The sequence below is a fragment of the Rhineura floridana genome, chromosome 2, assembly GCF_030035675.1.
Source record: "Rhineura floridana isolate rRhiFlo1 chromosome 2, rRhiFlo1.hap2, whole genome shotgun sequence".
NCBI classification, from domain to species: domain Eukaryota; kingdom Metazoa; phylum Chordata; class Lepidosauria; order Squamata; family Rhineuridae; genus Rhineura; species Rhineura floridana.
This window is the reverse complement of record NC_084481.1, coordinates 44575517-44588386: the sequence shown is the minus strand read 5'-3', so window position 1 is coordinate 44588386 and position 12870 is coordinate 44575517. Positions and strand designations below refer to the sequence as shown.

The window sequence follows — 12870 nt, the reverse complement described above, 5'->3', positions numbered from 1 at the left end:
TGGCCTGCCCAAGATGCATGTTTTCAGCCTGCTATGCTTAAACCGCCCCACTTAAGGAAAGGTGAGTATGGTCAATTAAAAACATAGAGCACACCTAGAATATATTTCATATCCCACTATTTTATCTTGTGCAAACTGCGACACTCCTCATGTCCATTGGAAACTATTCGGCAGAATAATCAGTGCCATTATTCCACAATTGTTTTTGGAGTTTTTTTAGTGTTGCAAAATGTTGCTGTACTTCACATATTCAAAGAAACAGAAGCAAAAGAGAATGATTTACTATATGAAACTTCACTAAAATTCCAAAGTAAATCAAACATATTTAAAGTGACTATCTGAACTCTATCAACTGTCTTAATATTGTTGCTTCCCTGCAAGATCAGCACATGTCTTGTTTCTGTTATTCGGTCTGATTGCAGGTTTTGCCGCCACTCACCGTATGCTCAGAGGCACATGTGACCAAATTCTTCCAAGCTACACAGAAAGTGGATTGGACTGTGAAAGACCAACCCAAATTGTATTTGCATTTTGACAACTTTGTAGGGCACTACAATATCTCAGAGAGGAGGTCAGGTCTCCTGCTCCCCTGGTGCATTCACTATAGCTGCCCAATTTCCCTGCTTTTTAAAGTTTGATAGAAATATCACTTAACTATAGGTATGTTCTTAAACCGCAAGGTGGGTTTTTTTGTGTGTTTTAGTGAATTTCTCTGTTTTTTATTCCGGAAGTAAGAAATGGGATCCTGTGCAAGTTTGCTGAGAATGGATTGATCATTTGCATGCTTTTTGAATTCAGTGGGATTTATTCCCCTGCAGTCATGCTTAGGATAGGTGAAAGTGACCTGGGGAAGGGGCAGGAAGGGGAATGGGAGAGAGGAAGGGGGGAGATTGGGTGGGTGGGCACTGGGCAGAGGGGAAGTCCCTTTCCCTTCCAAAAGGAAAACATTGTGAACAGTATCATTGTTTTTCAGTGTTTCCCCCACCTTTTTATTCTACAGCAGGCATATGTAGCCTCCCACCCAAATTTAAATCAAAGCTGTCCCTGGCCACATCCACTTTAGACAATCATGGCTTCTCCCAAAGGATCCTGGGAAGTGTAGTTAGTGAAGAGTGCTGAGAGTTGCTAGGAGATTCCCTGTTCCCCTCAAAGAGCCTCAATCGGAGCAGCTGACTTTGGCTGCTGGATCTCTTGTCAGGAGAATAGGAGTCTTCTTTCAGCATCCTTTACAAACTACACTTCCCAGAATTCTTTGGGGGAAGCCATGACTGTCTAAAGGGAAATAAAGATCTGGTGTGGATGTGGGCCCGATAGCCAAACCAAGCCGCTGTGAGTCTGCCTTTTAGAACACTGATATGCTCTTAGTGAGCATGCCTGGGCTTACCATTGACTCCAGTGCTAAATTTCTTAAATTAATTAAAAATCAGACAGGCATTTTTTTTTAACTTTTAAACTGCAGAAGATGAAGGTCACAGTATGGGACAAGGTCAGTAATAGGATTACTGGTACTCTGTGAACGTGGCTGATTTTTAATTAATTTCAACAAATTATGAGAACTCTTGACAGAAAAAAGTCCAAGGGTCTGGATTTTTTTCCCTTTTAGACTTTGAACTCTCTATTCTCTCTGACTGTTTTGTGTATCACCATGTAAATTTAGAGGTTTGTTAAGCAAGCGTTTCTGAGTTCAGGACTTAAGTTTTGTAAGGTTTTGTTTTGAAATGAGCTTATAGGAAACATCAGAATGGCATGGGGGGTATTTTCAATTTAACATTGCGGAATGCGAATAGTACATAGCCAGTCTTGTGGCTGTATAATCCAACATGTTTTTTTCAGGTTATTTTCAACCTAATTCAAGAGTGGGCTTTCATAGAATCATAGAATAGTAGAGTTGGAAGGGGCCTATAAGGCCATCAAGTCCAAACCCCAGCTCAATGCAGGAAGCCAAATCAAAGCATTCCCGACAGATGGCTGTCCAGCTGCCTCTTGAATGCCTCCAGTGTCAGAGAGCCCACTACCTCTCTAGGTAATTGGTTCCATTGTCGTATGGCTGTAACAGTTAGGAAGTTTTTCCTGATGTCCAGTCGAAATCTGGCTTCCTGCAACTCGAGCCCATTATTTCGTGTCCTGCACTCTGGGACGATTGAGAAGAGATCCCGGCCCTCCTCTATGTGACAACCTTTCATGTACTTGAAGAGTGCTATCATATCTCCCCTCAGTCTTCTCTTTTCCAGGCTAAACATGCCCAGTTCTTTCAGTCTCTCCTCATAGGGGTTTGTTTCCAGTCCCCTCATCATCCTTGTTGCCCTCCTCTGAACCTGTTCCAGTTTGTCTATCCTTCTTGAAGTGCGGAGACCAGAACTGGATGCAGTATTCAAGATGAGGCCTAACCAGTGCTGAACAGAGGGGAACTAATACTTCACGCGATTTGGAAACTATACTTCTGTTAATGCAGCCTAATATAGCAATTGCCTTTTTTGCAGCCACATCACATGTTGGCTCATATTCAGCTTGTGATCAATGACAATTCCAAGATCCTTCTCACATGTCGTAGTGCTGAGCGAAGTATCTCCCATCTTATAACTGTGCATTTGGTTTCTTTTTCCTAAGTGTAGAACTTTTCATTTATCCCTGTTGAATTTCATTCTGTTGTTTTCAGCTCAATGCTCCAGCCTATAAAGGTCCCTTTGAATTTTGTTTCTATATTCCACGGTATTAGCTATCCCCCCCAATTTTTTATCATCTGCAAATTTGATAAGCATGCTCTGTACCTCCTCATCCAAGTCGTTAATAAAAATGTTAAAGAGCACTGGGCCCAGGACCGAGCCCTGTGGTACCCCACTTGTTACTTCTGCCCAGTTTGAGAAGAAACCATTGATAAACACTCTGAGTACGATTCTGGAGCCAACTGTGGATCCGCCTGATAGTTGTTCCATCCAGCCCACATTTAGCTAGCTTGCTAATCAGAATATCATGAGGCACTTTGTCAAAAGCTTTGCTGAAGTCGAGATATATTATGTTCACAGCATTTCCACAGTCTACAAGGGAGGGTCCTCGGTCAAAAAATGAGATAAGATTAGTTTGGCAGGATTTGTTCTTCATAAATCCATGTTGGCTCCTAATCACTGCATTGTTTTCAAGGTGCTTACGGATTGACTGCTTTATAATCTGCTCCAGAGTTTTTCCAGAGATTGATGTTAGGCTGACTGGTCTGTAGTTCCCCAGTTCCTCCATTTTGCCTTTTTTGAAGATAGGGACAACATTAGCTGTCCTCCAGTCATCTGGCACTTCACCAGTCCTCCTTGATTTCGCAAAGATAATAGACAGAGGGTCTGAGAGTTCTTCAGCCAGTTCCTTCAATACTCTAGGATGCAATTTATCAGGCCCTGCCGATTTGAACTTGTTCAAAGTGATTAGGTATTCCTAGATTAGGTTTGGCTACAGTGTGGGTCTGTAAGAGAAGATTATAGCGAGAGAGAGTGCTTTATTTCATTTACGTTGCTTCATACCCCTGCTTCCACCCATGTCCCAGATTACTTTCACCAATAAAGTCAAGTCTTTCAACAGGCGTCCCCTCCCAGAGTGATTGCTTCAGCATAATTTGTTTCCTTCTCCAGTCGTCAGGAGTACATCCCAAACCCCAGGGGCAGTCAGGTCCTACCAGAGTCGCCTCAGTATTCTGGGGGAGGCTCTCACTGAAGGGGACAGAGGTGTCCTCTTTTAGTGCTCTTGGCCAGGGCAGGCTTCAGTCCAGAACTCCTGTGCCTCCCCAGGGAGGAGGGGGACTGGGTAAACCTGGGATGCTGGTATTCCCTCTCTGGCCCCACCCAATGGGGCAAGCCTGAAGCAAAGGAGTGAGGACAAAGTTTCCTCACTCTCCATGGGAGAGATTTATTTAGGAGCCTAGCTATTCCAGGCTGTTTCCTGTGTCTCCACTGGGCTGTCCTCACCACAGTTTTTTATATCCTCCCTGTCTCTCCACCCTTCATTCTGCCTGGGGTATAGCAGCTGGGTTCCATCCCTAAGGCAGCTGATGGAGAATGCCTCGTCTTGCTCTTTCTCCCACAGGTGGAGCCTCCAGGCAGTGTCCAGATGTGGTCTCCTCAGGAGACGTTGCCTGGTGGCGTGGATTGGGGTCTGCTTAAAGGGCCAGGTGCCAGCAATGATCCCCAGCAGTCTATCACAGCCGGCCACGAGATTCAACTTTTATCTGTTGAAGACTGGCGTGTTATCTCTCCACCCACCTTCCAGCAAGGTTCCTGTTACCCCCAGTGATTGTTGGTGGGGGCTGGATTCTGGATTTTTCAGGATACAACTTCTTCTCCTTGGGAGGGATGGAGAGATCTCCATTGATTTGCATCAGGGAAGGGGTGGTGGTGGGAAAAAACAGCATAGCTACATGTGAAAAACAAAAATGTCTAATCCTTCTCCCCAAGGCAATGTGATTGGAGTGTCCTGGGATAATAATTCACTATGAATTAAACCTAGACCTATCAGATTAAAACCTAGACTTGTTCTTCTAATTCTCCACCTCTCTCCACTCAGGGTGTTTCCTTAGTCAGTTTGGTTTTGCCTTTCTTTAAAAAAAATGCAGCTGTCGCTTTAAAAATGCAGTGTTTTGGGGACACCCAAATCCACAGAATGACGTAGGATTTTAAGAGGTCCTTGATCCAACTCAAGACACCTTGTTAGTGGCTCAGTTGTACTTGGGCATGTGAAAACCTCACCAGGATCACCCCTGTGTGCCGCATAATTCGAGAGAGGCGATGCACACCCCTAGTATTGGGCAGGGCCATGGCTCGGTGGTTGAACATCTGTCTTGCATGCAGAAGGACCCATTTTTGATTCCTGGCATCTCCAGGAAGGGTTGGGCAAAAACCCGGCCTGAAAGCCTGGAGGGCCCCTGCCAGTCAGTGTAGGTGGTACTGAGCTAGATGGACCAAGGGTCTCACTCAGTATAAGGCAGCTTCCTATGTTCCTATATATGTGTATTGGTTTCCAGAGGGGTAGCCATGTCAGTCTGTTCGAGGCATTTAAAGATTCACAAATGTATTATGGCATAACTTTTCATAGATTGCTGTCTACAAGAGCTTATGCCATCATAAACGTTGCTGCTGTTTTTATACCTGTATGTGTGCATACCTTTGTAAGTGTTTGGGAATAAGAGAATAAGAATTTGAACAGATGAAACTGAGGTTATCATACTTTGGACACATAATGAGAAGACATGATTCACTAGAAAAGACAATACTGGGGAAAACAGAAGGGAGTAGAAAAAGAGGAAGACCAAACAAGGGAGAGACTGATAAAGGAAGTCACAGACCTGAACTTACAAGATCTGAACAGGGTGGTTTATAACAGATGCTATTGGAGGTTGCTGATTCATAGGGTCACCATACGTCATAATCGACTTGAAGGCATATAACAACAAATTTCTATCATGCCACACAAGTTGAAGTATGTTAACTATTTTCAGTGTGTTCCTTCCTAGACTGGCATCCAGCAGTCTGTGCTATTCTTTCTTGCTGTCTTCAGAGTTCTGCCACTTTCATTCATCGGAATGCTAGAGCTTGACAAAAAAGTGAGTCTGCTATCTTAGTGATTAGATGGCCTCTTCTTGAGTAGTTCCAGATCACAGAGCTGTAGATTTGTACAAATCCCTTTAATCATTGACTGTTTATTTTATAAACCTTGAGAAGCCTTGGCTTCCCCCCCTCCCCGGGTTACACTACGCATACATCAAGAGACTTTGGAACTGGATGCTTAGTTTTCTTGTTGGAGGCTAGTCCATGCAATATAGCCATTATTTAGAAATGTGAAAAAGAGCACTGTGGCCTTGCTTAGGTACTGGTATATCTCTATTGCCAAACACCATAGTGCTTATTTAGCAAGACTAGGCTAAGTTTAGATTAGGAGTTTCAGCCCTAGGTGAGAGGGCTTAACTCTTCCCCCCCCCTTGTGCCATTGTTCCAGTGGATATCACCTCCCCTGTCCTCAAGGCTGCCATTTTGCTCCACTAGAGCAGAGCTGGAACCTTTGGCCCTCTAGGTGTTGTTGGACTCCAGTTCCCATCAGCCTCAGCCAGCATGGCCAATGGTTAGGGATGATGGGAGTTGTAGTCCAGCAACATCTGGAGGGCCAACGGTTCCCTAGCCCTGCATTAACAAAACATATGTTTTCCCTAATTGCAGTATGGGGGCAGGGAGAAAAACTTTGGAGACAGGTGGACTTAAAATCCTGCTTTCCCAGCACTTGAGTCCAAAATGACACACAAACGCTCCAGTGGCTGCTTTTCGTTAAAATTTAAAGACATGGAGGGTAGTGTCCAACAAAAATAGATAAGGACTTCTGGCTGTGCAGTGGAACTTCCCCTTCTCCTCCTCTCCCTGTGCAACTCAGAGGGGGTGGAAGTTGGAGGCACTTTATTACAGTGGTCCCACTCCTACTTGCAGGGCCACTACTAGATATTAGCACTTGGAGATGGTTGCTCACCTCCATGGCTTTTGAGCTTGTGAGGTCCCACAAAGGTACATACAGACTCCTGTGCTATTCATCATCTATCTGAAGCCATTTAGAGCTGTCATCCGGAGATATGGAGCATGGTATCATCAATATATTGATGAGACACGCCTCTATCTCTCCAGTCCATCTGGATCAGGAGAGGCTGTGAAGGTGATGGACAGGTGCCTGGAAGCAGCGATGGGCCGGATGGGGGCCAATAAATTGAGGCTGAATTGAGGATAAGAAGGAAGTGGTTCTGGTGTCTGGGAATTAGGTGTACTTGGAGGGGTTGCCCCTCGAAGAAACAGGTTTATAGTCTGGGAGTATTCTTGGATCCTAACCTGTCCCTGGAGTCCCAAGTGACTCTGTGGCTAGGAGGGCTTATGCCCAGCTTAGGCTGGTTCACCAGCTATGGCCATTGCTGGACCTGAATAGTCTGACTTTGGTTGTCCGTGCTCTGGTAACCTGCCGCCTAGCCTACTGCAGTGAGCTCTACATGAAGACTTCCTTTGAAGATTGTCTGTAAGCTGGAGCTAGTGCAGAATGCAGCAGCTAGGTTGATGAGTGGGGGAGCCCAATCAACCTGCATCACCAATCTTGAAACTATCGGTTGCCAGTGAGCTACCAGGCCCAATTAGTACTAGCATAGAAAAGCCCTAAATGGCTTGGGATCCAAATACCTAAAAGAGTGCCTCCCCCCAGTACAGTAGGGCCCCGCTTCTCAGGGCCCCGCTTCTCAGCATTCCGCTTATACGGCACCAGATGGGCGATCAGCTGGAGGGGGGGCTGGAGCTCCCCACGCTCCAGCTGATCTTGCCAGAGGAGGGGAAGATCAGCTGTAGAGTGCTACAGCTTATCTCCTCCTCTTCTGGCGCGATCAGACTCCCACGCTCGAGCTGATCTTCCCCTCCTCCAGATTGATCAGCTGGAGTGCGGGAGTCTTATTGCCCCGAGGAGGAGAAGACCAGCTGTAGCACACTACAGCTGATCTTCCTTTCTCCGGCTTGATCAGTGGGTTAGGTTCCAGACCCCCGCGCTACAGCTGATCCGCTTTTTGGCAGTTTTCACTTTTCGGTGGGGGTCTGGAACCTAACCTGCCGTATGAGTGGGGCCCTACTGTACCATCCATCTTGGACCCTACAATTGGCAAATGTTTTTAGTGTTCTGTCACTTGTTTGCTGCTCCTTCTGGAAGGATGGGCAGGATATACATTTAATAAATAAACAATGATAATAAAAAATAGGCATTTCACTTGCTGATTATAATTAGCAGCAGTACAACTGCCTTCAGTACACTTGTCTCATAGTTATTTCCACTAGCAAGGTAGAAGGACCATAGCTCAGTGGCAGAGTGCATATTTTTCATGCAGAGGGCTCCAGATTCAGTTGCTATCATGTTCAGTTAGAAGGGTCAGGGAGTTGGTGATGGGAAAGACTTCTGCCTGAGATGCTGGAGAGATGCTGGCAGTCAGAGCATATAGTGCTAGATTGGATGGACAAAGAGTCTGACCTAGTATAAGGAATCTTTCCCGATGTTCTTCACAGGGTCTTCAGATCCTAATCTCTCACCGGTGCTAGTGATTTTGTCAAGCGCAGGAGGCCTCTACTGATCTCTTTGCTTGTTTTCTTTCCTTTAATCCAGATCTTTGGAAACAGCATGACAGATGCTGCAGTATCTCATAGCATGCTGATTGTGACGCATAGTGCAGGTCTTGTCAAGCTGTATAGCTTCCAGGCTGTCTCTGAACAGGTAACGGAACATTAGTAGTAGTGGTAGTAATATTGCAGCACCATTGATGCAGAAGGTGTTTAAAGTGACATAACTTGCACGATTTAGGCAGGCAGCTGGGGAGAAGGAACAGGGAAACGGGAGAGGCTGGAGTAAAAAGGGATTCATGTGAGCCAATAAGAAATATCACCTGCAGGACATTGACATAAATTTGGTTCATGAACCATATACAGAGGAAAATTGGGTTAGGCATCTCCAGAAGAAGTGTGTGGAAAGAACAACCACATAAATAGTTGACCTTTTTACTGTATTTTTAATCACTTTTATTTGTTGTAAATTGCTTTGTTTTTTGAAATGAAATAGTGGTATACAAATATGTTTATAAATAAAGGATTTCAGCTGATTTTTTTGTAGAGCAGAGATGTGTCTCCCTAGATCAGCCTTTTCCAACCAGGGGCCTCCAGATGTTGCTGGACTAGAATTCCTGCCATCCTTGACCATTGATCATGTGGCTTGGGCTGATGGAATTTGGTGTTCAACAGCATTTGGAGGGCACGAGGTTGGGGAAGGCTATTGCTTCAAAAACTGATTAATAGATATTATTCTAGCTGTAGTACTTTGCAGTACTAGGGTAGGGAACTTTTATCAGCCCAAAGGCCACATTCCCTTCTAGGCAACGTTCTGAGGGCCACATGCCAGTAGTGGGCAGGGCCAAAGGCAAAACTGGGTGGAACAACTAATGTAAATTTTACGTTTGTTTAGTAGACTCGTTTCTAACACACTCCCACACACTCCTCTCTATCCTCCATCCAGACAACCAAGAGGCATTATCAGAGTTCAAGGACACATTCAAACCAGGCAAAAACACTTGGGAGTGTGAAGCAGGGCAAGAGAGCAATGTGGCCTTGGAGAGTTCTGAGGGCTAGATAGAGAGGCTTGGAGGGCCACATTCATCCCACCAAGCTTGAGATTCTGTGCTCCTTTTTAATTTGTGTGTGTTACTGCAGATGAATTTTTAAGTTCAAGTTCAAACCGAGAGAGAGAGAGAGTGTGTGTGTGTGTGTGAGAATGAGAATATAGTGTAATAATGTGCCAAAAGCATTAATCAGATTTTTGTTTGTTTGTTTTAGTTCATGGCATGCCAGGTGGATTTGGGACATGAGTGCTGCTGGAATGGCAAAGTTGGGATTGTGGGAAAATATCCTTTTGGCATTCCTTGTAATATTAAAATCACAGGTATTTTATATGGGTGTATTGATCATAACCATGTTTGGTTGGGTTCACATTTTGTAAAAAGCACTTGTGGTGCCAGTAACCATCAGTATGGTAATTGTTTTGGTATTCATATTGATACTTTTAATAGTGCAAACCTATGTGTGTCTACTCAGAAATAAGCACCACTGAATTTGATTCAGTTTTCTCGCAGAAATGTGTGTATATATTGCTTTGCATTGCTATCCTATCCTTGTGGCTTTCATCAGGATACAATCTTAAAAATACTAAAATCTAGTAATGTGTAATTTGTAATTTTGACATTTGTCTGCAGAATCTGTCTTGGCTGCCAATCTGCTGCTAGGCCAACTTCAAGGTTTTGGTACCAACATATAAGGACCAAGTTATTTAACAGACCACCTTATTCCTTATATATCCAGTAGGATCACTCTATTTTGCAGGAGTTTCTCCTTGATGTTCCTAAAATATCAGAAGCTCGCTCCACAGTAATTCAGAGCAGGGCTTTCAGCATAGCTGCCTCTGTTCTGTGGAACAACATCCCTGTTGAGAATATGACAGGCATCTGTTATTTGTACTTTCCAGAAACAAGCTTTCTGGATACCATGCTTTCTTGGTTGGACAAGCTTTTCCAGCTGGATGGATAGTTTTCCTTTGGTGTTCATTTTGTATAATGTTTAATCCTATCTTTTGTTGTTGTGTTCCTGATGTTAAAACTATTTTAGCTGTTTTCATGATATGTTTGTAAATTGCCTTGAGATAGAGGTGAAAGGCAATTCATAAATGATTAAAATAAATAAAATAGCAAAAGGGAAAATTTGATTCCTTGTACTATTTATTAGATCATTCAGATGTTTGTTTTATATACTGCTAATTAAATGCAAGGTAGCACGGTTTCTAATAAGCATTGTGCTATAAACTGGAGGACAGCATCTTTCTACATAAATTCTGTGTGATCAATCTTTAAAGTTTTACTCAAGAACAAATGGAATTATAAAGCTATTCATGGTAATAATGTCCTTAATATCAATGGCTCTTCACAGATACTCCAGATCTGCTTTTTGAAGTGTCTTCCTTGGAGAACACATTTCAAATTGGAGGATACCCTTGGCATTACATCATCACTCCTAACAAGAAAAATCAGAAAGGAATCTTCCATGTTTGTTCATTGAAAGACCATACTTTGGTAATGTGTTCAAATGTAATGTATTTATCATTTAGGATTTGGGTGTGGGGGGAAAAAGAGAGAACCAAACACTTATCATTTTTCACCTGTGTTTCCCCGATTGTCCCATTTCAACAGAGTCATATATAGAATCACTTTCGACATTAGGTTACCCTGTTTTTTGTTTGTATATAAGGAAACATTTTTGTAATATTGGAATATGGCCAGACATGAGTACAAGTTCTATCTAGACGTTCTCAGGAGGTGAGCAGGATGCATGCTGCAAACTCTTGGGTGGCTGTTCTGCCATTGCAAATATGTGTGTCTTCTGCCCATGTTCTTTTGAATATTACTTGGCAGTGTTTCCCACTACATTCTGTTTCGACTTGTAATAATAATTGGAGATACTAGGGCAAAAATAGTGCATTCAGTACTTAAGAACATAAGAACATAAGAAGAGCCTGCTGGATCAGGCCAGTGTCCCATCTAGTCCAGCATCCTGTTCTCACAGTGGCCAACCAGGTGCCTGGGGGAAGCCCGCAAGCAGGACCCGAGTGCAAGAACACTCTCCCCTCCTGAGGCTTCCGGCAACTGGTTTTCAGAAGCATGCTGCCTCTGACTAGGGTGGCACAGCACAGTCATCATGGCTAGTAGCCATTGATAGCCCTGTCCTCCATGAATTTGTCTAATCTTCTTTTAAAGCCATCCAAGCTGGTGGCCATTACTGCATCTTGTGGGAGCAAATTCCACAGTTTAACTATGTGCTGAGTAAAGAAGTACTTCCTTTTGTCTGTCCTGAATCTTCCAACATTCAGCTTCTTTGAATGTCCACGAGTTCTAGTATTATGAGAGAGGGAGAAGAACTTTTCTCTATCCACTTTCTCAATGCCATGCATAATTTTATACACTTCTATCATGTCTCCTCTGACCCGCCTTTTCTCTAAACTAAAAAGCCCTAAATGCTGCAACCTTTCCTCGTAAGGGAGTCGCTCCATCCCCTTGATCATTCTGGTTGCCCTCTTCTGAACCTTTTCCAACTCTATCATATCCTTTTTGAGATGAGGCGACCAGAACTGTACACAGTATTCCAAATGCGGCCGCACCATAGATTTATACAATGGCATTATGATATCGGCTGTTTTATTTTCAATACCTTTCCTAATTATTGCTAGCATGGAATTTGCCTTTTTCACAGCTGCCGCACACTGGGTCGACATTTTCATCGTGCTGTCCACTACAACCCCGAGGTCTCTCTCCTGGTCGGTCACCGCCAGTTCAGACCCCATGAGCGTATATGTGAAATTCAGATTTTTTGCTCCAATATGCATAATTTTACACTTGTTTATATTGAATTGCATTTGCCATTTTTCCGCCCATTCACTCAGTTTGGAGAGGTCTTTTTGGAGCTCTTCACAATCCCTTTTTGTTTTAACAACCCTGAACAATTTAGTGTCGTCAGCAAACTTGGCCACTTCACTGCTCACTCCTAATTCTAGGTCATTAATGAACAAGTTGAAAAGTACAGGTCCCAATACCGATCCTTGAGGGACTCCACTTTCTACAGCCCTCCATTGGGAGAACTGTCCGTTTATTCCTACTCTCTGCTTTCTGCTTCTTAACCAATTCCTTATCCGCAAGAGGACCTCTCCTCTTATTCCATGACTGCTAAGCTTCCTCAGAAGCCTTTGGTGAGGTACCTTGTCAAACGCTTTTTGAAAGTCTAAGTACACTATGTCCACTGGATCACCTCTATCTATATGCTTGTTGACACTCTCAAAGAATTCTAATAGGTTACTGAGACAGGACTTTCCCTTGCAGAAGCCATGCTGGCTCTGCTTCAGCAAGGCTTGTTCTTCTATGTGCTTAGTTAATCTAGCTTTAAGAATACTTTCTACCAGTTTTCCAGGGACAGAAGTTAAGCTAACTGGCCTGTAATTTCCGGGATCCCCTCTGGATCCCTTTTTGAAGATTGGCGTTACATTTGCCACTTTCCAGTCCTCAGGCACGGTGGAGGACCCGAGGGACAAGTTACATATTTTAGTTAGCAGATCAGCAATTTCACCTTTGAGTTCTTTGAGAACTCTCGGGTGGATGCCATCCGGGCCCGGTGATTTGTCAGTTTTTATATTGTCCATTAAGCTTAGAACTTCCTCTCTCATTACCACTATTTGTCTTAGTTCCTCAGAATCCCTTCCTGCAAATGTTAGTTCAGGTTCAGGGATCTGCCCTATATCTTCCACTGTGAAGAC

The 12870-nt window shown here is 43.7% G+C and overlaps 1 protein-coding gene across 5 annotated transcripts in view; it reads left to right on the top strand.

Moving 5' to 3' along the window:
- Positions 1 to 12870, top strand: part of DCAF17 (DDB1 and CUL4 associated factor 17) — a 46207-nt gene that overhangs the window by 16052 nt on the left and 17285 nt on the right. For all 5 annotated transcript variants that reach the window (XM_061608505.1, XM_061608504.1, XM_061608506.1 and 2 more), the window contains 4 exons: positions 5489 to 5578; positions 8140 to 8247; positions 9357 to 9462; positions 10500 to 10642. In XM_061608505.1, coding sequence (XP_061464489.1) covers positions 5489 to 5578; positions 8140 to 8247; positions 9357 to 9462; positions 10500 to 10642 — 447 coding nt within the window. The remainder of the gene's footprint in view (positions 1 to 5488; positions 5579 to 8139; positions 8248 to 9356; positions 9463 to 10499; positions 10643 to 12870) is intronic.